Raw genomic sequence first — 25242 nt, forward strand, 5'->3', positions numbered from 1 at the left:
TATTAAGTGTACTGGTTCTTGGAAGTGTAGATGGTGTGTGTGTGTGTGTGTGTGTGTGTGTGTTACTTTTGACTGTGTGATGATCAGGCACTACCTGGATCTGAGACTTGGCAGACTGTCCTGTCCCCTTCACCTGCAGGGCCATCCTACCAGCACTGGAGCTGGATGACCTGGGTTGGAACCCCAGCTCATTCATCTATTAACTCTATAAGACAGGTTACTAAACCTCTCTGTGCCTCCATTTCCTCATTTGAAAAGTGAGAAAAATAATACCATCTCATCAGTTGCTCTAAGGGTTAAGTGAAATTATATATGTAAAATTAATAGAACAGGGCCTATACAGAATAAGTGTAATAGAAGTATTTGCTGCTGGGTCCTCCCTGGTGGTGCAAGGGGTTAAGTCTCAGCACTATCAAGTTATCTGCAGCCATGAGTTCAATCCCCGGCCAGAGAGCTAACCCACATGGCACAACAGATCTCTCCTGTCTCACCCGCTGCTCCCCTTAGGAGTGTATTTCAGTCAATCTGCCTGTTCTGCTCCCCACTGTCTCTGGTGAATCCCCTCACCCCCCATACCTCTGACCTATACCCCAGCTCTTGTATGCATAAATAAATAAATCTTTTTTAAAAAGTATTTGCTGCTATTGTATGACACAGATGATGATTCTCATCACTGTGAGGATGTCAGCAACCTTAGTTTCTCTGCCAGCAATGACACACTGCTGCTTACCAATGTCTCCCTACGCCTTTCCATCCCCCACTGCGCACCCCGTCTTAGGCTCTATCTATCTCTCAGGTCTGCACTCGAGTCTGAGCTACCTTATATTTTGCTTATCTTACATATTGTTTGTCTTCACTACTCCTTTCCACTAACTAAAATGTAAGCTCCAAGAGGACAGGGATTTTCATCTGCATTTTTCACTTCTTCATCTATAGCACCTACAACAGTGCTTGACACACACACTCTAGTACACGAGAGACCCAGGATTGGAACCCAGTGGAGTTGTGTGGTAAGAGTCATGTCTCTCAAGCACTACACCATGATCCAAGGAAAACACCAGCCAAGAGAGGCTCACCAAGTTCCACCCACATTTGGGGACTTGGTGCTCCCTGTTGATGCCCTGCATTTGGATCACTGGGTGTGCGGGGAGGGAACAGACTTTGCCAGCAAGACTGAGCCTTCTCCTGTCCTTTGTCATAGAGTCTCTCTACAACCACAGGTAGGTTGGTGGTCTTCCTCTCCCTGTTTTCTGTGTCCCCAGAATTCAAAGGTTCCATATATGTTTCACATAAAGGGCCCCTCTTCACCCTAAAAACACCTTTGAGGCTATTTTTGTGCCAAGCTTCAAGGGCCATGGAGATAAAGCCTGCATGATTATATTATAGACCTGACCTTTTTCACACCTGCACTCCATCTGAGAGTCCCCCACCAAGATCCTGATGCTGGCTTTCACATCTCCACCCAACTTTTCTTCTGAGCTTAGAGTCCTGAATCCATCTACTTCCTGACATCCCTTCCTGGAAGTGCCTCAGGCATCTTAAACTCAATATGCTCCCAAATAGATTATATCAGCTCCCTTTAACAATCTCCAGGTCACTCCTGTTCTTCCTGCTTCCTCTCCATGTAGGTGACACCAGGTCATAACATTGCCCTTGAACTTCATTCTAGATGTGATGGATCACACAATTTGTCAGGACAAACTCCACAAAAATGCTAAAAGAAAATATGGGCCTCCCTGTTGGCGCAGGGGGTTAAGACGCAACCTATGAAGCTATCCGCAGCTAGTGCAGCACGAGTTCGATCCCCAGGTAGGGAGATAGCCACATGGCGCAGCAGACCTCTCCTGTCTCACCTGCTGGTCCCCTCAGCAATATATTTCAGTAGATCTGCCTGTTCTGTTCCCCACTCTGTCTCTGGTGAATCCTCTCACAAACCCCACACCTCCGGCCTGTGTCCCAGTTCTTGTATGCATAAATAAGTAAATCTTTAAAAAAAAAAAGAAAATATGGGGAAAATCCTTCATAACTCCAACTCAAAAATCAGAATTTATAAAATACATGATTAGTACAGTTGTCTACATGAAAAAATTCCATGTGACAAGAATGTCAAAGCAGAGTCAATAGACAACAAACTAAGAAAAATATTTGCAGTTCTTATCATGTACAAAGGACTAATCTCCCTACTATTTAAAGAGCACTCACATATTGATAATAAAAACCAACAGTTCAATTAAAAAAATGGGCAAGGAATATGACAGACAAATCACAAAAAAAGAAAATGCATAAGGCCTTAAACACATCTGTAAATGTTCATCCTCACACATAATAAGAGAAATGAAAACTGAAACCATACCGACAAATCATTATTTATTTATTTATTTATTTATTTATTTATTTATTTATTTATTTATTTATACATGCACTGGGTACAGGTAGAAGGGCGGGAGGGTGAGAGAATTCACCAGAGCCAGAGCGGGGAGCAGAGCAGGCAGAAGGACCGAAGTACACTGCTGAGGGGAGCAGCGGGCGGCAGGAGAGGTCTGCGCGCCATGTGGGACCCTCCTCCGGTGGCCGGGGAGCAGCCGGGGATCGAACCGGCGCCGCAGAGGCTGCCGGCAGCTTCGCAGCCCAGCGCTCAACCGCTGCGCCACTGGGGAGGCCCACAAATCATTTTTTATTTATTGCATCAGCAAAGATCCAAAAGTTTGGCAAAACACTTTGTGTTTGACAAAACACTCTGTGGGGGGAAACAGGAACTTTTTATCCATTGTTGATGAGAATACAAAATGATACAAGTCAGGGCCTCCCCGGTGGCGCAGCGGTTGAGCGCTGGGTTGCGAAGCTGCCCGCAGCCTCTGCGGCGCCGGTTCGATCCCCGGCTGCTCCCCGGCCACCGGAGGAGGGTCCCACATGGCACGCAGACCTCTCCTGCCACCCGCTGCTCCCCTCAGCAGTGTCCTTAGGTCCTTCTGCCTGCTCTGCTCCCCGCTCTGGCTCTGGTGAATTCTCTCACCCTCCCGCGCTTCTGACTGTACCCAGTGCATGTATAAACAAAACAAACAAACAAACAAACAAATAAATAAATAAAACGTGCCTCTATTTAAAAAAAAAATGATACAAGTCAGAAAATACTTATCAAATTCATAAATGCATATTTACTTTAAGCCAACAATCCTACTTCTGAAAATCTGTCTGAAAGGTATTCCTGCTGTATCAGTTTGCTTCTGCTTCTGAAGAAACCACTTTAATACTGGGCCTCCATGGTGGCGCAGGGGTTAAAGACAGCACTATCAAGCAATTGGCAGCCACTACAGCACCAGTTCAACAGCATGAGTTCAGTCCCCGGCTGGCCAGAGAAAAACCCACATGGCACAGCAGACCTCCCCTGTCTCGCCCGCTGCAGCCCTCAGCAGTGTATTTCAGTCAGTCTGCTGTTCTGTTCCCCACTCTGTCTCTGGTGAATCCTCTCACCGCCCTCATACCTCTGGCCTGTACCCCATTTCTTGTATGCATAAATAAAATAAATCTTAAAAAATAAAGAAAAGAAAAAAGAAACCACTTCAATACTTACTGGCAGAAAACACCGATTTCTTATTTCTCCAGATTCCGAGGGTGTGTGTGACTTTTCTGCTGGTCTTGTGTTAGATTACTCAAGTGGTAGCAGGCAGCTGGCACCTTAGCTGGGCTGGCTGACTCAAGATGGCCTTGCTCACACTTGGCTGGGGTGACTGACCCATTCTCCCCAAGTGGCATTTCATCCCGAATTCATCATAGCATAGTGGCCTCGGGGCTCCAAGAAGGCAAGGGCGGAAACTCCAAGGTCTCCCGAGGCCCCACTCAGCAGTTGCATCACATTATTCCTGCCACATTCAGGTAGTCACAGCAAGTCACACATCCGTAACAGCTGCAAAGGGTGGAGAAATGGAATTTTAATTCACCATAGCTGCACATGCGTGAAATGATACATTCATCAATGTTATTCACTGGATACTGTTTTTATTTTTTTTTTAAAGATTTATTTTTATTTATTTATTTATATACAAACACTGGGTACAGTCAGAAGCGCGGGAGGGTGAGAGAATTCACCAGAGCCAGAGCGGAGAGCAGAGCTGGCAGAAGGACCGAAGTACACTGCTGAGGGGAGCAGCGGGGCGGCAGGAGAGGTTGTGCGCCATGTGGGACCCTCCTCCGGTGGCCGGGGAGCAGCCGGGGATAGAACCGGCGCCGCAGAGGCTGCAGGCAGCTTCGCAACCCAGCGCTCAACTGCTGCGCCACCGGGGAGGCCCTGGATACTGTTTTTAATAGATCAGGAACCTGCCCACCAGCAGGTATGCCACTGTCAAAATGTGAGGATGCACATTATATATAAATATGGAAAGGCGGGCCTCCCTGGTGGTACAAGGGGTTAAGTCGCAGCACTATGAAGCTATCAGCAGCCACTGCAGCGCGAGTTCAATCCCCAGCCATGGAGCTACTCACATGGCACACAGCAGACCTCTCCTGTCTCGCCCGCTGCTCCCCTCAGCAGTGTGTTCCAGTTGATCTGCCTGTTCTGCTCCCCACTCTGTCTCTGGTGAATCCTTTCACCACCCCAACACTTCCCCCCGCCCCTCCGCCCCCTGCACACAGCACAGGCTTAGCACAAAGTGTAGGGACTCAATCCTTACTAGTTAATGAATGACTAGGTCAAGTGGGTCTTCGGCTTCTGAGCACAGCCATCGTAATGTGTCCTGTGCTGGGTACCATGAGAAGGAAGAATCAAATGGGGGTCCTGGAACATGAAGCACTCAGAGTCCCGTGACCTGACAAGTTATGTATATATTTCTCCACCTGAAGCCTGAGTCTTCCTTGAAGGACAGATGCTCTGGGAAGTAATCCAAACCTCTGCAAAGATAAACCTTTGTTGTATTAAATCACTGAGATTTGGGGGATGTTTGTTACATAGCATTGCCTAGCCTTAGCCTTGCCAATCTGATATAGCAGGCTTCCCAGATTTTTTTTTTTTTTTTGGTCATAACATTCTATTTTTTTTTTTAAGATTTATTTATTTGTATACAAGAACTGGGGTACAGGCCAGATGCGCGGGAGCATGAGAGGATTCACCAGAGACAGAGCAGGGAGCAGTGTCGCAGACCAGCACAGCAGTAGATGATGAGGCCGCCTCAGGGTTGAGAGAAGCGTGCAGGGTGGTCAGGGCGTCGGCGAAAGAAATGACAAACAGACACACTTCAAGAGAGTGAAAATCTGAGTGTAATTTTCTTTGAGTTGGTGACCAGTATATATATGTTTTTCTAAAGGCATAGGAATGGCGAACATCAGTGAAGAAATCAGCTTGCTTATAGGTTTAGCTTATCATTGACAGGGCAGTGATTTACATCTGGACCCAGGCGCATTCCTAAGTAGTTAGGCTATTAATTTTTCTTTTTGTTTTATGTGATTACTTTTTTGTTTTAACTACTCACTAAATTACTATTAATTAGCACGGGTGAGTTTTACTTTTCACAATGTAATATTTCTATCATTAAGATTAATACTAACAAGGCTAAGCATTCAACAGAGAAATTATTAAGCTAACAGTTCTATTAATACACAGAGTTTAGTAACGTTTCATTTGAATTAGCCTAGTTATTAGATTTTGTATGTTCTTTTTTAATCAGCAAACCAATGACCTTTTTAGACAGAGAAAGAGAAAAGATTTTTAGAAAGAGAAAAGATTTTAGAGAGACAGTTGTATTAGAATAAAGTTTGTGGGCCTTGAGAAGGCGAGATAAGGTTCCAGGCCGTCAGCATTCCTGTAGTGGCTCCTGGGGGTCGTTATCTTTCAACAGGCTTCCGTCTTATCTATGTCTTCAGGGAGTTTGCTGTTCTCCCCCTGCGCGCTGGTTCCTTGCCCAGCCAGACCTAGGGACGGTGGCGCAAGCCATTAGCCCTAAAGGTCACTGCAGGGGGAGGTGCAGCAGAGCAGAACAGGCAGACTGACCGAAATACACTGCTGAGGGGAGCAGCAGGTGAGACAGGAGAGGTCTGCTGCTCCATTTGGGATTCTCGCCGGCCGGCCAGGATCGAACCCGCGCTGCAGGGGCTGCGGACAGCTTCACAGTGCAACGCTCAACCACCTGTGCCACCAGGGAGGCCCAGGCTTCCCAGATTTGACTGAAAATAAGAATTGCCAGAATCATTAGATACCTATTGATAGATTCTTGGGTCCTAATCCAAATCCTCTACATCAGAATTCTCTCAGGAAAGAGGGCTGGTATCTACATGTTAGAGGTTTTTCCTCCAGCTTCAGGAAGATCAAGAAAGATTCCAGCTCAACCGTGAAGGAAGCATAGGAGCTGGGCTTCGGCATATGGGAGGGAGGGTTTTCCAGGGGATGTCCAGGGAAAGGCATGGAGGTGGGAGGTACCTTAGGGCTGAAGTCAGGATACATGACGGTGGTGGCATGTGCTCTGAGGGGAGTCAGGTTAGGTAACCTGGGCTTTATCTCATGACCAATGGGGAAACGAGATTTTCTGAGCAGAGGTTGGCCTGGTGGTGTAGATGCTTTAGAAAGGCCATACAGGCAGGGAGACTGTGCTGGAGGCTGACGCGTGGTTCAGGCAACCACCCTGGCAGTGTTACTTGCTAGACTTGAAGTCATTGTGGATGTGATGAGCTCTAGAATCACTGACAATGAGAGGAGTTTCCACTGTTATCACATGGCATGTACCTGTGTCCATCTTTAGAGCTGCTGCCAGATTTGAGTTGCACACTTTTCACTCATCCGTTCACTTAACAAATATTTATTGAGCACCTCCTATGTGCCAAGAGCCATGGAGCCACTGGAGAATCTGCAATGAACAAAACAAACAAAAATGTAAGGCTTCCTAGAACTTGTGTTTATTGTCTTTATGTTTGGGCAAGCGTGTGAGAGAATATGCCACTCATTCATTCATTCACTCGTTCAGATTTTTAGTGAATGTCTGCTTTGTGCCTGAGCTTGTGTTGGTTATGAACGGCAGACATGAGTCAGGTCTCTCTGGTCTCGTGAGGAAGCCCACACTTTGAGAGGCTGTCTGCCTAGACTGGGCCTTGAAACAAGAAGTGTGATACCACAGAAGGGGCCAGTGAGCCAGCACAGGCCAAAGACTTGAGTGTGTTTGGAGCCCATGATCCTTAGTGTGGTGAAGTCCTGGGGCTCACGGCACAGGGAGGGAAGTGACAGGGGAGATGAGGTGATGGTGGTGGGAACTGGGAGGCCATGGGGCCACTGGGAATGTTGGTCTAGGAGACTGATGTTACCTTTGGGCTATAACCATCACACTAGCAGCTGGGGAGAACAGTGAGTACGAAGGGGAGGGGTGGTCAATGTGAAGACCAGAGAGGAGGCCGCTCGGCTGGTCAGGTGAGAGCCGAGGACGAGGACCTAAGTGAATCTAAAGGGGCAGGATGGAAGGGACCCAGGAGACAACTCTGAATGTGATGGTTGAGGGAGGCGCTCTAACACAGTGGTTTTACAAAAATGGGCTTTGTAATCAAAAGATGCAAATTAAGAGCCTCAGCCCTGTCCTTGACTAACTAACGTTGTGAGCTTGAATTCTTTATTTAACCATTCCAAGCCTCAGTTTCCTCATCAGTACGCGCGAAATACTAGCAGTAACTGGGAATTATTCAGCAGAGCCCTGGGACACAATGGCTGCTCAGACACGGCAGCATTGTTAAATTGCGCGAGGGAGCCAAGGACAGCCTTCTGTCTGCTTTGAGTGACTGTGTGGATGGAGATGTGGTCTCCGGTGGAGAACACAGGACAAGGAACTTTGAGGAAGGTGAGGCCACCCCACAGAGCCTGGCTGTGGTCATGGAGCTGCTCGTATCTCTGGATGCATCTTTTGTCTCTGCGTTCTTGGTGCCCAGTGCAGTCTCAGGTGCCTAACAGGTGCTGCCTTTGAGGAAGAGAATCTGGCCCACAAGTACAGATGGAGGGATTGTGGGTTTGTAGGTGCAGCTGAAATTGGGGAGTTGAGACGGAAGAGGAAATAGAGACTCTGGGAGGAGATCCAGGGGACCCTGATGTTGAGGGTATGTGGGAGAAGGGGGGGTATGGGAGGAGACCAGGAAACACCATCCAGAGGTTTCGGGGATAGGCAGGACAGGAGGCAGGGGTGAAGACAAGGAAGGGAGGAGGATTTTGAGAAGAGAGAGGTCACTAGGTGGGGGGTGGGGTTAGATGTAACTGAAAGGTCATGGAGGATAGGTCAATGCATTTGGCATCAAGGTCACTGGGCACCTGGCAAAAACAGATTCAAGGCCTATTTGGGGCTGAAGCCCCCCCACAGGGGTGGAGGAATTGATGTCAAAACACAGAGATAGGGAGAGGAGAGGTGGGCATTAGGAGGGCAATACAGGGCACTTGGACCCTTGGGGTTTCCAGGGTCTTTTCCCAATAAGAATGAACCTTGTTTTAAAATATGAGAGTCATCTACAGGCAGGCCTGGAGATCTGAAAGGTGGTGAGCACGCCGTCGCTGGAGGCAGACAAGAAAGCTCTGAGGATGCCCCACTGCTAGGACTGTGGCTCAGAGTGGGGAAGGCTGTGCAAAAAAACAAGCCCCAGGGCCTCCTCAGCTAGACTTGGCTGAGTCCCTGCATCAAAAAAGCCACCTAGAGGGTCAGTCATGCTATTTCTAGTGTCCAAAGAGCCTCCTGTAGGGACACACACACACACACACACACACACACACACACACACGCACACACGCACACAGAGGTGGTCGTGCACAGCGCACAGAGACTTCCAGCCACACAAAACACAAATCTCTCTGTGTCTCTCAGCGTGGGGGGCTCCACAGCACCTCTCTCCAGGTTATTCCCTGAATTCATTCCCTTATTACCGCCCCCCCCCCCCCCCCCCCCCCCGCCAGCACCACTGGGCCTCTCGCCGCATCTCCTGTCTCTCTGGGCATCTCTCCCGGCTTCTCCGGCGCGGCTCTTCCCCCCCCCCCCTGCCCCGGGCCGCACTCTCCTCCACCCCCGGGGTCCCCCTCCCCGGACTACAACCCCCAGGCGCCCCCAGCCCCGGGCGCTGCGCATGCCCCCTGCTCCCCGCCCCCTCCGGCTCCCCCCTCCCTTCCTCCCTACCTCCCTCCGCCCCCCTCCCCCGCGCTTCGGCTCCCGCATCCCTCCATCCGAGCCTGTGCCGCAGCCGCATCGCCACCGCAGCCCCGGCAGAGGCGAGCCCGGCCCAGGCCCCTGACCCTGCCCGGCCCTCGGCCGGCCGCCCCCGGCTCCGCCCCCGTCTGCGGGCCCCCCCTTAGCGGCTCGGCCCCCCCCCCCCCCCGGCGCCCCCAGACCCCGGCCTCCAGCACCGAGGCAGGAGGCAGGGAGCAGCAGAAGCGGGAGGAGGACGAGGAGGAGGAGGAGCCGTCGCAGGATGAAGGATCGGACTCAGGAGCTGCGGAGTGTGAGCATGGGGGTGGGGGGAATGGGGGGCGGGACCCCAATATTTGGGGAGCGCGTGGGGGTGGAGTGGGGGAGGTGTGGGACTTCGGGGCAAATGATGAGACTGGAGGTTGGTAGCAGGGACACCCCGATATCTGGAGGCACTTCATGTCTTTGAACCTTTTGGGGACAGTGACTGGAAGGGGTTGGAGGCCATTAAGACACAAGGCGGCAGGAGAGGTCTCAGGGGGCCTTGGACACCCAACATGCTCGCCAGGGCGCCGGGGTCTAACCTGGGGGTGGTTGAGGAGGAATGTCAGGAGAGAGCTGGAGGGTACTGTCACTCCCTGGGCAGATTTGCTGAAATAGCAGGATGGGGGCGGTTACTGGGCCAGGCTGAGTCTAGCAGGACCCAGATTTGGGGATTCTGTGGGGAAGGACACAGGTTGGGACTGAGATGCTCACACCTGGCGGTGAATGGAGAGAGTGTGTGCATGTGTGTGTTTCTCCCCATGGGGAGGGGGCACCTCAGAGGCAGGGAGGGAAGGGACAGCCTCTGCACACAGCCAGGGGTTTGGGGCCTGAGAGGGGGTGACCCGGAGGTGGAAGAGGGGAATAAAGGGACGGGGTGGGAAGTTCCACGCACGCGGGGGGCGGGGGGGGGTCCGAGGAATTGGGTGGTGTGACCGGGACTGTTCTGTGCTGGGGGGAACTGGGGCATCCTGGACCGTGGGGCAGGCGGACATGCCCCCGATCTGCAGGCTGAGAGAGGCCTGGTTCCAGGAGTCCGCCTGGGTTAGTTGTGTGGGGTGATGGGGCAGGAGGGCGGCACCTGTGTCTTCAGTGCAGGCTGTTTGCAGGGGCCAGGGAGTGGGGACTTCAGGAGAGTGGTTTCTGGGCCAGAGAGAATGCTACGGGATTGGGAAGAATGACCCCAGGCCCAAGGTGGCTGAGCTAACAGCCTGTGAGTGCTCCTGGCCTGAGGTGTCATGTTAATGAAGCTCCAGTCACGGTCAAGTATTGATGGGCTGGGTCTTTACCAGGAGCCTGTTGGCCGTTACTCGGGGACATTACCCCGTTTGATAGATGAGGAAACTGAGGTTCAGAGACAGGCAGGAACTTACCCAAGGTCACCAGGAAGGTGGATGGAAGGACCTGCCTGCAATCTGGGCTTCCCATCTCCACTGTTCACATGTGTCTTTGCTTTTTTGGCCTTGGAAACAGGATTCTCAATGCTGGCGGCAAAGAATCCCCTGCATTTGGGGTGGAGGGAAGGGGAAGGTGATGAAAGACCATCGTCTCTGGGGAGATAGGGTTTGGCAAATAGGAAGGGAGGAGGAACTAGTGGTTGAGGGAGGGAATTTTGAAGGCTTATTTCAGTATTAAACTTTTACTGAATATACACTCAGGCATCAGGAAAATGACAATAATAAAAATAACCAACAGTGCCAGACACTGTTCTAAATGCTTTATACATGTTAACTCACAGCAACATGATTGTGAGGTTGTGACTAGTGTTACCCCATTTTATAGATAAGGAAACGGAGGCCCAGAACGGTGACTTGACCAAAGTTACATACTACTGAGAGGCACGCAAGCGCCAGCCTAGTGCTCAAAACATCCCTTCTCTCGTGATCTGGTTTTCAAAGCACGTTGCCACCCATAGCTTCCTCAGATCCTCACTAACCTGGTTTGGTAGGTAGACTGAGAGACTGAACGAGGAATAGTTGAGGAAGCTTAGGCCCAGAGTGGTTGAATATGTTGGCCAAGGTCACACAGCTAGCAAGTAAGGAATCCAGACTGGAGCCCGTCTCCTGATGCCAGACTATTCCATGACTCCAAAACCCAGCAAAATGGCAAGTGGGTTGGGGTGAGGTGGTGGTGGTAGGTGGCATAATGGGGGGAGGGCAGAGGATGGGAGTCCTCATCTGAGTGGATCAGAGAGCCCCTGCCTGCTGAAACTACTTCAGGCAGCTAGGTAGGGGAGGTGGGAGGTGGTGTGGAGGGGTGAAGGGGGCTGGGCACAGGCTGATGGCTTGAGTGTTAGTCATAGCTCAGGGAAACTGGAGATTTTGGGAGGGGGCGGGTTGGGGAAGGAGCTGCCAGATGCAAGGAGTGCAGCAAGCACCAGGGTCTCTCCCAGAGTTGAGAGCAGACGCTGGAAGGCTGCAGAGACCAGGTGTGGGAGGCCTGGGAAAAGGGTCTCTGAGAGGGGAGGAGGGAAGCAGGGGTCATGATGGGAGGGGATGTCAGTCCAGGGGCCTGGTTGTCTCTCTGATAGTACCTTAGGGTTCCCCAGGGCTTTGTGGTCTGTTTACCTCATAGTGGTTGAGGGCATAGATCTGGGAGTCAGATGGTCTGGATTCAAATCCTAGCTTTTCTTCCTGTGTGACCTTGGGTAAGTTGCCCAATATCTCTGGTCTTCAGTGTCTTCCTGTATGAATTGAGAGTAATCATAGTACCTGCTTCTCAGGATTGAGATTAGGCGACATGCAAACAGTACCTGGCAGGGGGCCTAGTGCACAGCTCGTGTTTCTTACTCCACGCATGACTTGTTTATTTCTCTTGAGCCTCACTTCACCCCTGAGATGGGTAGGGTGTGACTGCTTCGTTTTGGAATAAACTGAGAGCCAGAGAGGTAACCTGACTTCCCCAAGGTCACATCACTATTAATGGCAGCATTGGGGTTGAACCCCATTTTCTGATTCCAGGTGACCAGGCACCTTTGGTTGGGGACTGGAGGTGCTGGGCTGCAGTGGAAGCTTCGACGGGGAGTTCTTCAGCTGGATTGTGGTCTCAGGGTCCAAGGAAGGGACGGGGTGGGGGTGGGGCTCAAGAGGAGAGGAAGGGGGGCAAGTGAGACAGAGAGGAGGTTGGTGGGAGAAAGAAGACAAAGGAGACACACTGTGGGCTGAAGCCTAGGAGGTGGCTGAGGGCGGGTAAGGCAGGGGGATTGGGGAGGCTGGGACATGGAGGAAGGGGGGGCTGTGGTGAGGGAGGCTGTGGGAATGGGACTGCCATGAGGCAAGCCAAGCATCCTGAGGGCAGGGCCTGAGTCCTGTGTAGTGTGGAACAGGCCCAGTAGGAACTTCAGAAAACACAGACCTGACGTTACTGAGGGAAAGAGTGGCTTGGTGTGAGGGAGAGTGAGAAGGAACCCAGGAGACCCTGGGTAACCCCAGCTGCTGGGCTTGTTCCTGCCATTCAGACTCACCAAGGTCCCCCCACCCAAGGGCCATCACCCTGCTGCCTGTGGCCCTGTTTGGCAGGCCCTCTGATGCTGTTCCTTCTGCCTGGACCACCATCCCTCTCCCTTGCTTTCTCTAACCCAGATGATGGCACAGTTGACTCCTTCAGGACATGGCTGAAATGTCACCCCACCCCAGGGGCCCTCCCTGGCCCTCATGTATAAAGCCTCCCCTGATACAGGTTTCTCGCTGTCACATCTCCTGTCTTCTGTCCCCCTGCTTCTGGGCACAATCAGAACTTGTGTCTTTCATTGTGCATTGTCTGCCTTTCCCCTCGAGTGTCAGCTCCTTGGAGGCAGGTCCTTCCTCCCGTCTGGTTCACCGCTGTCTTCACAGCAGCATCCAGAAGAGAATTGGAACCAACCATGTCTATCTGTTAGATGAATGAATGACTCAGTGGGCGGAGGCTGAGGCAGGCTAGGTGGGTAAGCAGGGTGGTGGCGGGAGGCACTGCTGGGAGGAAGGAGAGGCCCGGTCAGAGACAGATGGACAGAAGCGCGGGGTACAGTGGAGAGTGGCTGCTGCCTTGAGATCAAACGATGCTTGCATCCCTGCGGAGCATGTGCAATAGAGTGCGGGCTGTGTGCGTGGGCACACGTGTGTGTTTACACACACACACACACACACACACAGACATTTTTATCACCCAATTCTAGCCTCTTTCCGCCTCTGTTTTAGTCACCCGCTCACCATCTGTCTCTGGTCACTGCATGCTGGCTCGCTCTGTCCCTTTCCTTCTGCCATCTCTGGGCCCAGGTTGTCTCCCCGCGTGGACACACACCTGGGCCCTGGCGTCTCTGATGTGGGAGGCCTAGACTGTGGGGCAGAGGGTTCTAAGGAGGGCACACTGAAGCTAGAGGCATGGATCTGATGCCCCTTGTTCCCAAGGTGGTTCCAGAAGGCGCCAGGACCTCTGTACTCTCATTCAGTCCTTGCAAATGCTCAAAATGGTGGTGAGCAGGAAGGAGCAGAGTGCCTGGGTGCAACCCAGGGCACCCCGTCTGCACCCCACTGGTGCTATGATCTTGGACAAGTGACTTCATCTCCCTGTGCCTTATGTCCTCATCAGTCAAATGCGAATAAGAAGAGGACAGTAGCCCCTGGTATCCTCAGGGAATGTGTTCCAAGCCCCCCAGCGGATGCCTGCCTGAAACTGCGGCTAGTGCAGCCCCAGACATGGTGCTTTCCCTGGGCAGACATGCCTGTGATGTTCAGTTTCTAAACTAGGCACAACAAGAGGTGAACGCCAATAACTAATAATAAAAGAGAATAATTATAACAGTGTGCTGTAATAAAAATTGTGGGAATGTGATGTTTCTCTCAAAATATCTTATTGTACGTATATTTTTGAAATCACAGCAAGAGACCTTTGAAGAGGCGGGCGACCTGGTCTGCTTCCCCAGGTGGTTGGAAGGGTCAGTGAGAAATGCGAAGCACTTGTCAAGCCTGGCGATTGCGCCTGTGCGCTGGGTGTTGACCAGCTCTTATTGTCTTCGTTTGGCATATGAGGCAACTGAGACTTGAATTGTTCGTGGGTCACCTGAGAGGATTGGGGGCCTCTTGGATTAACACCTTTTGTGATCTCATTTGCCTACAGGCTGCTTCCTTCTAGATGAACCAAACTTCTTCCAGAAATTGCTATTAATAGTAAAAACACAGTCCTCAATGCAGGGAGGGCCCTGGTGAGCACATGCACCAGCCCACCCATTTCACAAATGAACTGGTGCCCAGAGAGGTGCTTAGATTTGCCGAGGGTCAACAGCAAGTCAAGGGCAGACTGGAATACCTGGCTTCCTGTCCAGACTCTTGCTGCAGCCTGGGCTCCTCTCACTGGCCTTTCTGTTCTGGCCACAGGAGGCCAATAGTACTGAGGACACAGCAGAGCAGGCATTTTGGGGCCAGGCAGGAAGAGAGGAACTACCATCTGTCAGCAGGATGGAGGGGGAAGAGCCTGGGATTTAGCACCAGTTCAGTCCCATTACCAGCCATTTTTGCTGTGTAGCCTTAGGCAAGTCAGGCAACCTCTTTGAGCCTGTTTCCTCATTCCTAGCACAGGAGAGACAGGGAGCAATAGCTGGTTCTCATCAAGCGCCATTTCTCCTACCTGGTCTCATTGCCTCCCCCTGACCACTCTTTGGGGTGTCGACATCATTGCCATTCAGCAAATGCAGAGGCTAGGACGCTTAACTGCCAATCTTGGGCAAGTTCTTTAGCTGTTCTTTGCCTCAGGTTCCCCATTGATAAGGAGGGGCTATCATATCATCTGCCTTGGGGCCAGTGTAAGGACTAAATGGATAGAAAGAATGCATGAAATGGTCCCAGCGCATTATAACATGCTATATAAATGTTTGCCACCATGATAATCATGCTTGCCAATGGGCCTTCCAGAGTTTTCATGAAGATTAGTTGACACAGGGCCTCCCTGGTGGTGCAAGGGGTTAAGATGCAACCTATGAAGCTGTCTGCAGCCACTGCAGCATGAGTTCATGAGTTTGATCCCCGGCCGGCCAGGGAGCAACCCACACGCTGCAGCAGACCTCTCCTGTCTCGCCCGCTGCTCCCCTCAGCAGTGTATTTCAGTCAATCCGCCTGTTCTGCTCCCCATTCTGTCTCCAGTGAATCCTCTCACTACCCCCTGCACCTCTCGCCTGTACCCCAGTTCTTGTATGCCTAAGTAAATCTTAAAAAAAAAAAAGATTAACTGAGATAACTAGAATAGAAGACCTATGCAAAAGGTGCCATTAGATGATCATATTTTGCCAGACTTTCAAGGTACAGGGCCTCGCCCCGATCAGGACTTAAGAGCTGACCTGAGGGCCTCCCCGGTGGCGCAGTGGTTGAGCGCTGGGTTGCGAAGCTGCCCGCAGCCTCTGCGGCACCGGTTCGATCCCCAGCTGCTCCCTGGCCACCAGAGGAGGGTCCCACATGGTGCGCAGACCTCTCCTGCTGCCCGCTGCTCCCCTCAGCAGTGTACTTTGGTCCTTCTGCCTGCTCTGCTCCCCGCTCTGGCTCTGGTGAATTCTCTCACCCTCCCGTGCTTCTGACTGTACCCAGTGCATGTATAAACAAAACAAACAAACAAACAAATAAATAAATAAAAACATGCCTCTATTAAAAAAAAAAAAAAAGAGCTGACCTGAGAAAGAAAATAGCTGGTGGCAGTGTTGTTGGAAGAAGATGGCTGGGTCTCAAATCTTAGAAGGGGCTGTAGCGGGAAGCATGTCTTCGCTTCTTATGATTTCCTGGCCCCTTTCAGCCTGGGTGCCCTTGGGCAAGTCATTTTCCTTTTCCCTCTCTGATCTGTAAAGTGGGGACAATGATATTTACCCAACCCTTCTCTCTGGGCTAGGGTGCTGAGGCTCAAGCAGGGTTATAGTTGTGCAAGTGTTGTAAACTGGTGGATTATGGAATGTCTGAAATTATTATACCAAATAATCCTCAGGCCCTTGACCTTTTGACCTTTCTGTCCCTCTCAAGGACAAGTGGAGGTAGGCAGGGGTGCCTCAGAGTAGAATCCACGGGACCCGGCTCTGAGAATGGCAGGAGAGGTAGAAATCAGACTTGAGGGGAAGGAAAATGACAGGGAGTGGAGCAGGCCAACAAAAGGCGTCATGAGCTAATGATGACTGGGCTGAGGACTGAGTGTAGGAGGCAGAGAAGGAACTGAGGGATGGCTTTGGCTCGAGGAGAGGGTGGCCTCATGGGGCAGCTGGCTTGGGACAGAGAAGATGGAGAGCATCATGGGAAGCTTCCAATCCTCAGATACCAGCCAGCCTCCCAGAGTCTCTCTGGGTCAAGATATACCAGGATGAGCCTGGGGCAGGTGGAAAAACCAGAAGTCCCGTCAGGGTCTCCAAGTGCCACACTTGCTCCTGGGGGCAGCTGTGGGTAGAGGGATGTTTTCCTGGTAGATGTTTGGGATTTGAAGTGTTGACATATTTTCTGATGTGGTGGGTGGGGGGAGCCCAGCGTCTGGGCAGACTCCCCGGCATTCCACTTGGCCCGGAAGCTGGGGTGGCTTCAAGAGTGTCCACTGGAAGGGGCTTGAGGGCCCCTCCCGGGGCTGCGGGGGCTCTGCTGATTCCAAGTTCACTTGGCTGTCAAGATTGCATCTAGGTCCCATCTGGCTCTGTCTAGGTTCGAGCTGAGCTGTCTGGGATGTGTCTGCTCTGAGACTGGTTCCGTCTGAGCCTGGCTGGTTTCTCCAGGTCTGTCTGGGACCCCTGGGACCCTGTCGAGGGTCTGTGTGGGTGCCTCTGGAGAGCCCACCTGGCTCCAGCCCAGAGAGACACTGTTCGCATCCGGACTCGGTTTCATTTAGCCTCTGCTAGTTAGATTCCGTCTGAGTTTTGGCTAGGTTCTTTCTGGAAATCAGGGTGAACTCTGTTTAAATTTCCACTGGGGCTGATTAGAGCTCCAGCTGTAATTAAGCTTGATGGGTCCGGATTTTGCCCTCAGACTTCTGTCCCAGGCAGAGAAGAGTCTTGAGGCAGGAGTGTGTAGCCCTGGAGAGCACTCCCCCCTGCTTTACCCAGCTCTGAAGGCGTGTGCAGACCTGAGGCTGGGAGAGCAGGCCCAGAGGGCCCTCCTGGATGTGACTGGGGGTGCGGGTGATGTCTTTGTGTTCACACATGTCAATGTGCAGCTTTACTGGGGCTCTGGGTGCGGGTGAACGTCAGGCTGTCAGTGTGTCTCCGTGTGGGTGTTCAGTGGGCCTATTTCTGTGTACCTTGTGTGTCAGCCCTTCTGTCGGTGTCACTGGTCTGTCTGGCGGTGGCGGTGGTGGTGTGGGTGGGTAAATCCCTTTGTGTCTCTGAGCCCTGGGGGTGGAGGGCTGAGCAGCTGCAGGTTGCAACTGGGAAATCCAAGCAAGTGAGAGTAGGTGGGTGTGAAGTTGGAAGAGGCTGGATGAAAGCAAGTGAATACACCAAGGAGAGTGAGCGAGGGGCAGAGCTGTGGAGGGGGTGCGAGTGGGCGGGAGGAGGAAGAGGCTGAGCGAGGGAGGCCGGGGTGCTGCCTCTGTCTCCTCCAGCCCTTGCTGGGCCTGACCGTGCTCGCTGAACTTGATGCCCGCACTGGCTGGGAAGTGACCTTGCACAGGGGACATGACCTGGGGGGTGAAGGTTGAAGGGGAAGACAAGGAGAGTAAAGTGAGGCCTGGGCAGAAGCAGCTAGGGGGTGGGTGGGAGGGTCAGGCTCCTGGGTCAGACCCCCTCTTGGAGCCCAGAGCCAATTATCCCCAGTCTGATATTTAACTGGTCTTTCCAGTATTGAAACACTGCCACACTGGTGGGTAGGGGCAACTGTCCTGAGCACCACCTGCCCCCCGGGTGACTGCACTAACAGGCCCTCCGCCGAAAGGCCGCCTTTCGCTCCTTGCCTGCACGGTGTCCTTGGGCCCCCGGGACACTGGTCCACAAGATAGCCAGTTTGTCCTGATGGGGTGGGGCCCTGGCCACCCTCCAGGAATCTGACTCCTCAGCGGACCCCTGCTCCGAGCCTAGAGCAGGGAGCATCCGGGCCAGGGTGGAGACTGCTCACGGACTCTGCCTTTCCTGCCTCCTAGGCGAAAGACAGCGATGATGAAGAGGAGGTGGTTCACGTGGATCGGGACCACTTCATGGATGAGTTCTTTGAACAGGTAACTGAGCATCCAGTGCTCCCAGACCTAGAACCTGCCCCGCGCCTCCTGCCCTGCTCTGGTCTTCTATACTCCTGGCCCTTTGCCAGTCTTTCTGGGTCTGGCCCATTTCCCTGAACCCTGCTAAGCCCCCTGGATCCTCTCGTCTGGCCCAGTGACTTGGCTGAGTCTAACTGATTTGCGGCCCCAGGTGGAAGAGATCCGGGGCTGCATCGAGAAGCTGTCCGAGGATGTGGAGCAAGTGAAAAAACAGCATAGCGCCATCCTGGCCGCGCCCAACCCAGATGAGAGTGAGTGCTGCTGCCACTGTGGGGGGCGGGGGGTCCGGGGGCCCACTGGCCCACCTAGACTTCTCACCTTCTCCACCCTTCCCTCAGAGACCAAACAGGAACTGGAGGACCTCACTGCAGATATCAAGAAAACGGCCAACAAAGTTCGGTCCAAGTTGAAAGGTGAGGAATGCAGTCTCCCCAGTAAGGAGAGAAAGCATTTTACCTCCGTTCAGCTAACCAGCTGGCCTTTCTAGAAGACCAGATTCCTAAATGGTGAGAAAGCACAAATCCCCAGACTTTCCTTCTTGTTCCAGATTCTTTGGAGAAAGATACATGATAGGGAAGTGAGGGAGAGAAGGGCCTCTGTCCAAATTGAGCTCTGCTGGTTCCATCAGGATGAAGGTTCACCAGAAAAATATAGTCGACCAAGTGGCTTTAGTTTCATTAAGTCCTCATTTCTCCAGAACAGGTGCTGGGCATAGCGCTCAGCACCCAGTAGGTGGGCTCAGCAAACGCTTCTGAATTGGTATCCTTGGCTCAGGACAGATTGGACTGTGTGGCTGACATCAGGGGCTGGCAAGCTTTCAAGAGGGACTTGCCAACTGCTCATGTATTCACTCTAATTTAAGGACTTGGGTGCTGGTAATAACCACCTTCCCCCAAAGCATTGTGGGTTGGGAACCTCCTTGTCTACTGGTGCCAGGGGAATAGCAGTGTTACCGTGATGCTAATTTATATGCTCCTGGTAATTCAACATCAGAAGCGTTGGCTGAGCACCTACCCTGTCCAAAGCAGGTTGCTGGGCTTTGAGGACAGGGAGCCCTGCCAGATGCCCAACCCCGAGGGCACTGACCTTTGTCAGGGACATGAAGAAAAGAACTGCATGTCCTCCTGACCTCAGTAGGAGACAAGTGAGCCTCTAGTGTTGATCTGTTCAAAGCAAGCCCTTTGCACTCAGGACCTCTCCTGTGTTGGATGGGAAGTGACCCAAGCTGGGAGCATGTCAAGTGGAGATCCAGGTAGAGGGTGTCCAGCCTCCACCATCAACTGATTCTGGACAACCCCCCACCCCCTACACACACACACAGCTCCTTCTTCAGTAAAGGGAGAAAATATGAGCAATTTCAAAGCTGACTTTGCGGTGGGGAGAGAGGGAGTAGCAAAATCTTTTTCCTCAATGAAATCTTACAAAGAGCCTCAATATATAAAATAGAAAATCAGGCTGGTCTGGCTCAATGGGATGGAAGGCCCAGGGCCCTACCTACTTGGTGAGTGAGTGGTTTAAGTCATTTGAACTTCAGTTTCCAGTCCAAAGCATGACTCGGTAGCACTGAATCCCCAGTATTGTTGGAAGAAGCAATGAAACCCTATAAAGGACCCCTCCCTCCAGGGCTTGGTCCCATCCCAAGGCTGACAAGAGCATCCCACCCGGGGCCAGAGATTTCAACACATACACACACACACCTCCACCCCCCCATATGTGTTTCTGTGCTTTTTTCCCCACTGCCGCTCAGGGGAGCTGTCACCCGGTCAGTGTGCCTGGCACATTGGCAGGAGTGTTGGGGCGCCATGCCGCCCCCTTCCTCCCCCACTGCCAGTGAGATAGAGATAGGAGGTTTTCAGGAGTGGCTGGCACTCCAGGTCTGAGAGGGCCTGGGGGGTCTTCCTGCTGCAGTTCTCAAGGCCAGCAGGTCTTACTCCCGCTCCTTCAGAAAACCCGGATGATGAGTGTCAGGAGTGGGTGGTCCAGAAGCAGGAATCCCAGTTTATCTGAATTGTTCCCCAGAACATTCTTTAAAAGTGGAAATTCCTGGGACAGAGACCAAGTTGCAGGGCTGGAGAGCTATTTTCTCTGCTGGAACACCCATCCACCCAGCCTAGTTTTCTATGGAAAGGGCAGTCGCTAGAACCTGACCTGGGAAGTGCCTGCCTCCCCCGAGGAAAACCCCAGATACTTCCCGCCCCTTTCCTGAACTCCAGGAAGGTTTCAGGTTCCTGGTATGTAGGGGACACCCCCCCCCCCCCCCCCCCGCAGTGGACTGGGCCCACAGTCCTCCTGGGTCCCAGCAGGAGATACAGCTGGTCAGGAGTTTTGCAAAACCCAATCCTTTCACCAGAATCCTGCCCTTCCATAGACCACTGACCAACCCTCAACCTTCCCTCCACCTGCCTTCTAGACGCCCCCAAATGTCCTTCCCATTATTTGCAAGGTCCTCCCGCGGCCTCTGGATTCTGTACAGTCCGCACGCAACTTGGGTCTTACACCTCTCCCCGGGCCTGGGGCCTGCTGCCCAGGGGAGACCCCTCGGCGTCTCGGACCCCTACGCCCCACACCCCGCCCCCCTGTCATCGCGCCCTCTCTCCCGCAGCTATCGAGCAAAGCATCGAACAGGAGGAGGGGCTGAACCGGTCCTCCGCGGACCTGCGCATCCGCAAGACGCAGGTAGGAGGTGGTGGCAGGTAGGAGGTGGTGGCCGGCGGGGGCGGGACCGGGACCGGCCTGGGACCGGCTGGGCGGGCTGGAGGCGCCGGAGGGGGAGGGCGGGCCCAGCGGAGCCCCCCGCGCGGGGGCGGGGGGTGCGGCGCTGTGGGCGGAATCGCAGTGGGGGGCGGATCTGGGTCACCCCTAGTGCCCCTATGGTCTGGGCTTGGGGTTGGGGCCCGGGGCGAGGGGCGAGTAGGGACGGTGCCCCGGTGAAGGGTGGCTCTGCCCCTCTCCCCCCACCCCGCCCTGCCTCCTCGCCCGCTCGCTGGCTGCTCCCCCGCCTGACCGTCTGCGTCCCCGCCCAGCACTCCACTCTCTCCCGGAAGTTCGTGGAAGTAATGACCGAATACAACGCCACCCAGTCCAAGTACCGGGACCGCTGCAAGGACCGGATCCAGCGGCAGCTGGAGATCAGTGCGTGCGCCTCCCCAGCCCGCCCCAGCCCTGCCCGCCCCGCCTCCGAGGAGGGGCGCCCGGCCCGAGGCCGGGTGGGAGGGTGGGCTCCCCGGGCCCAGCGCACCCCACCTCAGACTCCTAGGCTGGCCCAGTCCCTGCAGGGGCGTCTTTCTCTCTACAGCCGGGAGGACCACGACCAACGAAGAGCTGGAAGACATGCTGGAGAGCGGGAAGTTGGCCATCTTCACGGATGATGTGAGCCTCGGGTGGAGGCGGGGTTTGTTGTTGGAGAAAGCACTTGTGTCTTCCCAAGTTTAAGTTGCACGCCAGGTCCAAAGTTTACCCTAGAATAACAGGCAACAGGAAACCTGGACCTGGAACTAGGGAAATTCCACGAGGGCAAAGCAGGAAGACACCCCCATAAAAATGGCAAATAGTTCTAAGCACTTTACATATTTACATTGACCTTCAAGGTCATTGAATCCTCACCACCACGACCCAGTTGAGAAATCCACACACACACACACACACACACACACACACACGCCCGTCACCCCCCCAGTCTCAGAGGTAAGGGCAGAGCCAGGCATTGCATCCACGGCCAGGTACCAGAGTCAGAGCTGCAGTGCGCAATGCACTACTCCCCACCGGTTGTTTCACCAAATGACTAATTTGCCTACGTCTTGAAGACTTTTTTTTAAATCAGAGTTCATTTTGCTGAAGTTTCGCACACTGCCCTGCCCCCATCTGCGTGAGTGGATGGGCTTCCCCCACCAGTAGTTCTTCTTTCTTTCTTTCTTGACTTTTGCCCTGGCCTGCTCAATTCTGTTTCTCTTTCTGCCATGGGTGGCAAAATGTCTCCAATCAAGGATTTCAGACCAGGATTAAAATAAGTTCAGTGATTGCCTAACAGTTGTCAGCGAATCTTTATTTAGATAATTGATCTTTGTTAAATTAGCTTTGGCAAATGGGCCAGTTAGCATGGAGTCCTCCCAAACAGCCCTGCCGCAGCTGTCTATCTGAGAATGGAGGAAAACCTGGTGAGCGGGTTTAAGGGAGGCACTTTCCTGGACTGAGCTGGCCTCTGGGAATGAACCCACGGTCATGATAATGGAAATCCCTCACCACCGTGCAGGGTGGTCGAGACCTTGCTTCGAGGCAAGGTCGAGACCTTGTGCTGCTAACTGCAGACAGTTCCTGAAGTCATGGAGTCAGGGAAGGCTTCCTGGGGGAAGCAGCACTGGGCTGTGCTTTAAGGGACAAGAAACGTTTGGACCTGGGGAGATGGGCAAGGAGGCACTCTACCCAGAGGGACACGACCCAGCAAAGACGAGGGGTGTGGATGTCTTGCCCAACAGCCATCAGATGATTTCAACTTGCATGGGATGTGCAGGAAATGAGGGCAGAAAGGGAGACTGGGCCTTGCTTGCTGGACCCGGCCTGTGTGGGTGGTGGGGAACTCTTGAGGGTTTTAGAGCAGAGAGCGGTTTGATGTGGTCTGAACACTGAGTGGTTTGTGAATGAGCGGCCTGGCTCAGGGCAGGCATTTGTGGAGCGAAGTGGGTCTGGTTGTGGTTGGGGTCTCTCTCCTGCTGACTCTTGAGGCTTGTGGTGTGTTTCTTCTCCCCTGCTCACGTGAACTCCAGGTGACTTGCGGGTGCGCTTCACCTGACCCACCTCTGCTTTCTACTCTCACTCTGCTGTGCCCTGTTCCCCTACCCTGTCTGCCTCTGACCAGATGGGGATCCCCAATACTGGTGGGGGCCCTGGAGCCCTCATTCTGTTCCCTGGGCTTCCCTGCTGTGTGATAGCGTGCTCAGAACCTGTTTCGTTTCCTGTCACTTAACAAACTTCTCTTTAGTGCCTCTGTGTGTGGGTCCTTTTCTAATCTAAGTGTACATATCACCTGACGGGCTCCCCCACCACTGTGGGAAGGTGGCACTGCTATTATCCATGTAAGCTATTCTAGATGGGGACACTGAGGCTCAGAGAGGTTAAATAATGTGCCCAAGAATACAGCTTGCACTTGGCAACCAGACTTAAACCCATATTCTCTGACTGTGGAGTTGCAGTTCGTATGGGAGTGAAGGGGGGTCTGCAGCTCCGCCTCCCCCTCATTGCTCTAGATCAAAATGGACTCACAGATGACGAAGCAGGCCCTGAACGAGATTGAGACGAGGCACAATGAGATCATCAAACTGGAAACCAGCATCCGTGAACTGCACGACATGTTTGTGGACATGGCCATGCTGGTGGAGAGCCAGGTACTGCCACTGTCCCCCCACTCGGGGCGCTCCCCCAGGTCCCGGGCTCCTCTCCCCACCCAGCCCCCAACCCTCCCATTGCACGTCTGCAGGGTGAGATGATCGACCGCATTGAGTACAACGTGGAACATTCCGTGGACTATGTGGAACGAGCTGTGTCGGACACCAAGAAAGCTGTGAAATATCAGAGCAAGGCCCGGAGGGTGAGCGAGGGGGGTTCTGTGGGGGCCGGTGGGCCAGCGCCAAGCGGGCGGGGCTGGGCTCAGGCCAGGGTCGAGGTGAGTGATGATGTCTCCTGAGAGGTCTAATCTCTGGCTCTGACCTCTTGCTTTTTCTGTTTTCTCTCCCCTTTTCTTTTTCCGCATACCCTCCTCCTCCATCTCCCCCATCTGTCCGTCTCACTGTCTTAATCTCTGTCTCTCTCTGTTTCTCTGTCTCCTCCTCCTTGCCCACCACCCTCCCTGCCTGCAGAAGAAAATCATGATCATCATTTGCTGTGTGGTGCTGGGGGTGGTCTTGGCGTCATCCATTGGGGGGACGCTGGGCTTGTAGGCCCCCCACCCCTATCTCCCTCAGACCCCTCCCCCACCACATTGGGAGCAATACCCCCACATCCTTTTCACTCCATCCCCCGCTCCAGGCTCATCCCCAAGACAGACCCAGGCAGCCCCCCTCTCTACCCCCATCAGACCTTGGAGTCCCTGTCCTCACCCAGCCATGGACCACCCCCGCCCACGCACGTAGATAGCAGCAGGCGTGATTACACATGCACACCAACATGCATGCCGCCGGCACATGCTCGAGACGTGTGGACACCCCAGCGTGTGTGTGTGTGTGTGTAGAAAGTACCAAGTCACCTTTTTACCCCCCACCTTGAGTCTGTGTGTCTTCTGAGTTTCGTCCCCTTCACCGGGGTTTTGTGTAGACTGTCACCAGGCATAACACAGCAGCCCAAGCCCTGCTCTGTCTCATGTGAACAGGTGGGGTGTGTGTGTGTGTGTGTGTGTGCGTGCACACACACAGATCTGCAGACAATTTGTGTACATGGAGTTTTGTCTTTGTGTGCTTGAATCTAATGCAACCACACTCCCTCCCCCTCCCCCCTCCCCCCTCCCCTGTCTGCTGTGGATGTCTACACGGACATCCTACGGTAGCCAGATACACAGGCCGTGGCAGACATCGCTGTGTGATGTAGAGCAAACCCTCCTCCTGGCTTAATCAGCCCTGGGGCTGGTATGTATGTTGTGGGGGGAGTGTGTGTGTGTGTGTGTGTGTGTGTGTGTGTGGTGTGAGCCTGTGGCATCTACCGAGGTGAGTGGAAGTGTACACATATGAATAACCTACCATGACCTACATGTACATGTGCGGTCCCCCCAGCAGGTGACGTGGCGTGCGCGCATCTCTCAAGTATGTGCCTGAAGGGTTGGTGGTAGGCCCTCTTCTCAGTCAGAACCTTCCGTATCATGCACTGGACACCTGTTCTGGGTGGGCACGGAAACCTGTACTGCTCTACTGTCTGG

The 25242-nt window shown here is 53.3% G+C and overlaps 1 protein-coding gene across 1 annotated transcript; it reads left to right on the plus strand.

Annotated features, from left to right (window-relative positions):
- Positions 1-9321: 9321 nt before the first annotated feature.
- STX1B (syntaxin 1B) lies at positions 9322-24804 on the plus strand. Its single transcript, XM_037507199.1, has 10 exons — positions 9322-9438; positions 18231-18305; positions 18496-18595; positions 18683-18757; positions 20947-21020; positions 21368-21476; positions 21640-21713; positions 23585-23722; positions 23815-23925; positions 24194-24804. The coding sequence occupies exons 1-10, from the start codon at positions 9409-9411 to the stop codon at positions 24272-24274; spliced, it is 867 nt and encodes a 288-aa protein (XP_037363096.1). The 5' UTR covers positions 9322-9408; the 3' UTR covers positions 24275-24804.
- The last annotated feature ends 438 nt before the right edge of the window (positions 24805-25242 follow it).

Source organism: Talpa occidentalis, unplaced genomic scaffold (assembly GCF_014898055.3).
Source record: "Talpa occidentalis isolate TD23 unplaced genomic scaffold, MPIMG_talOcc4v2.1 talOcc4.12, whole genome shotgun sequence".
Lineage (NCBI taxonomy): Eukaryota > Metazoa > Chordata > Mammalia > Eulipotyphla > Talpidae > Talpa > Talpa occidentalis.

What these genes read in the sequence shown, in the direction of transcription:
- STX1B (XM_037507199.1), top strand. Translation starts at nt 9,409, where the DNA reads ATGAAGGATCGGACTCAGGAGCTGCGGAGT. An exon ending in TGGATGAGTTCTTTGAACAG is followed by an intron (nt 18,306 to 18,495) that starts GTAACTGAGCAT and finishes TTGCGGCCCCAG; the next exon opens with GTGGAAGAGATCCGGGGCTG. An exon ending in CCAGCGGCAGCTGGAGATCA is followed by an intron (nt 21,477 to 21,639) that starts GTGCGTGCGCCT and finishes TTCTCTCTACAG; the next exon opens with CCGGGAGGACCACGACCAAC.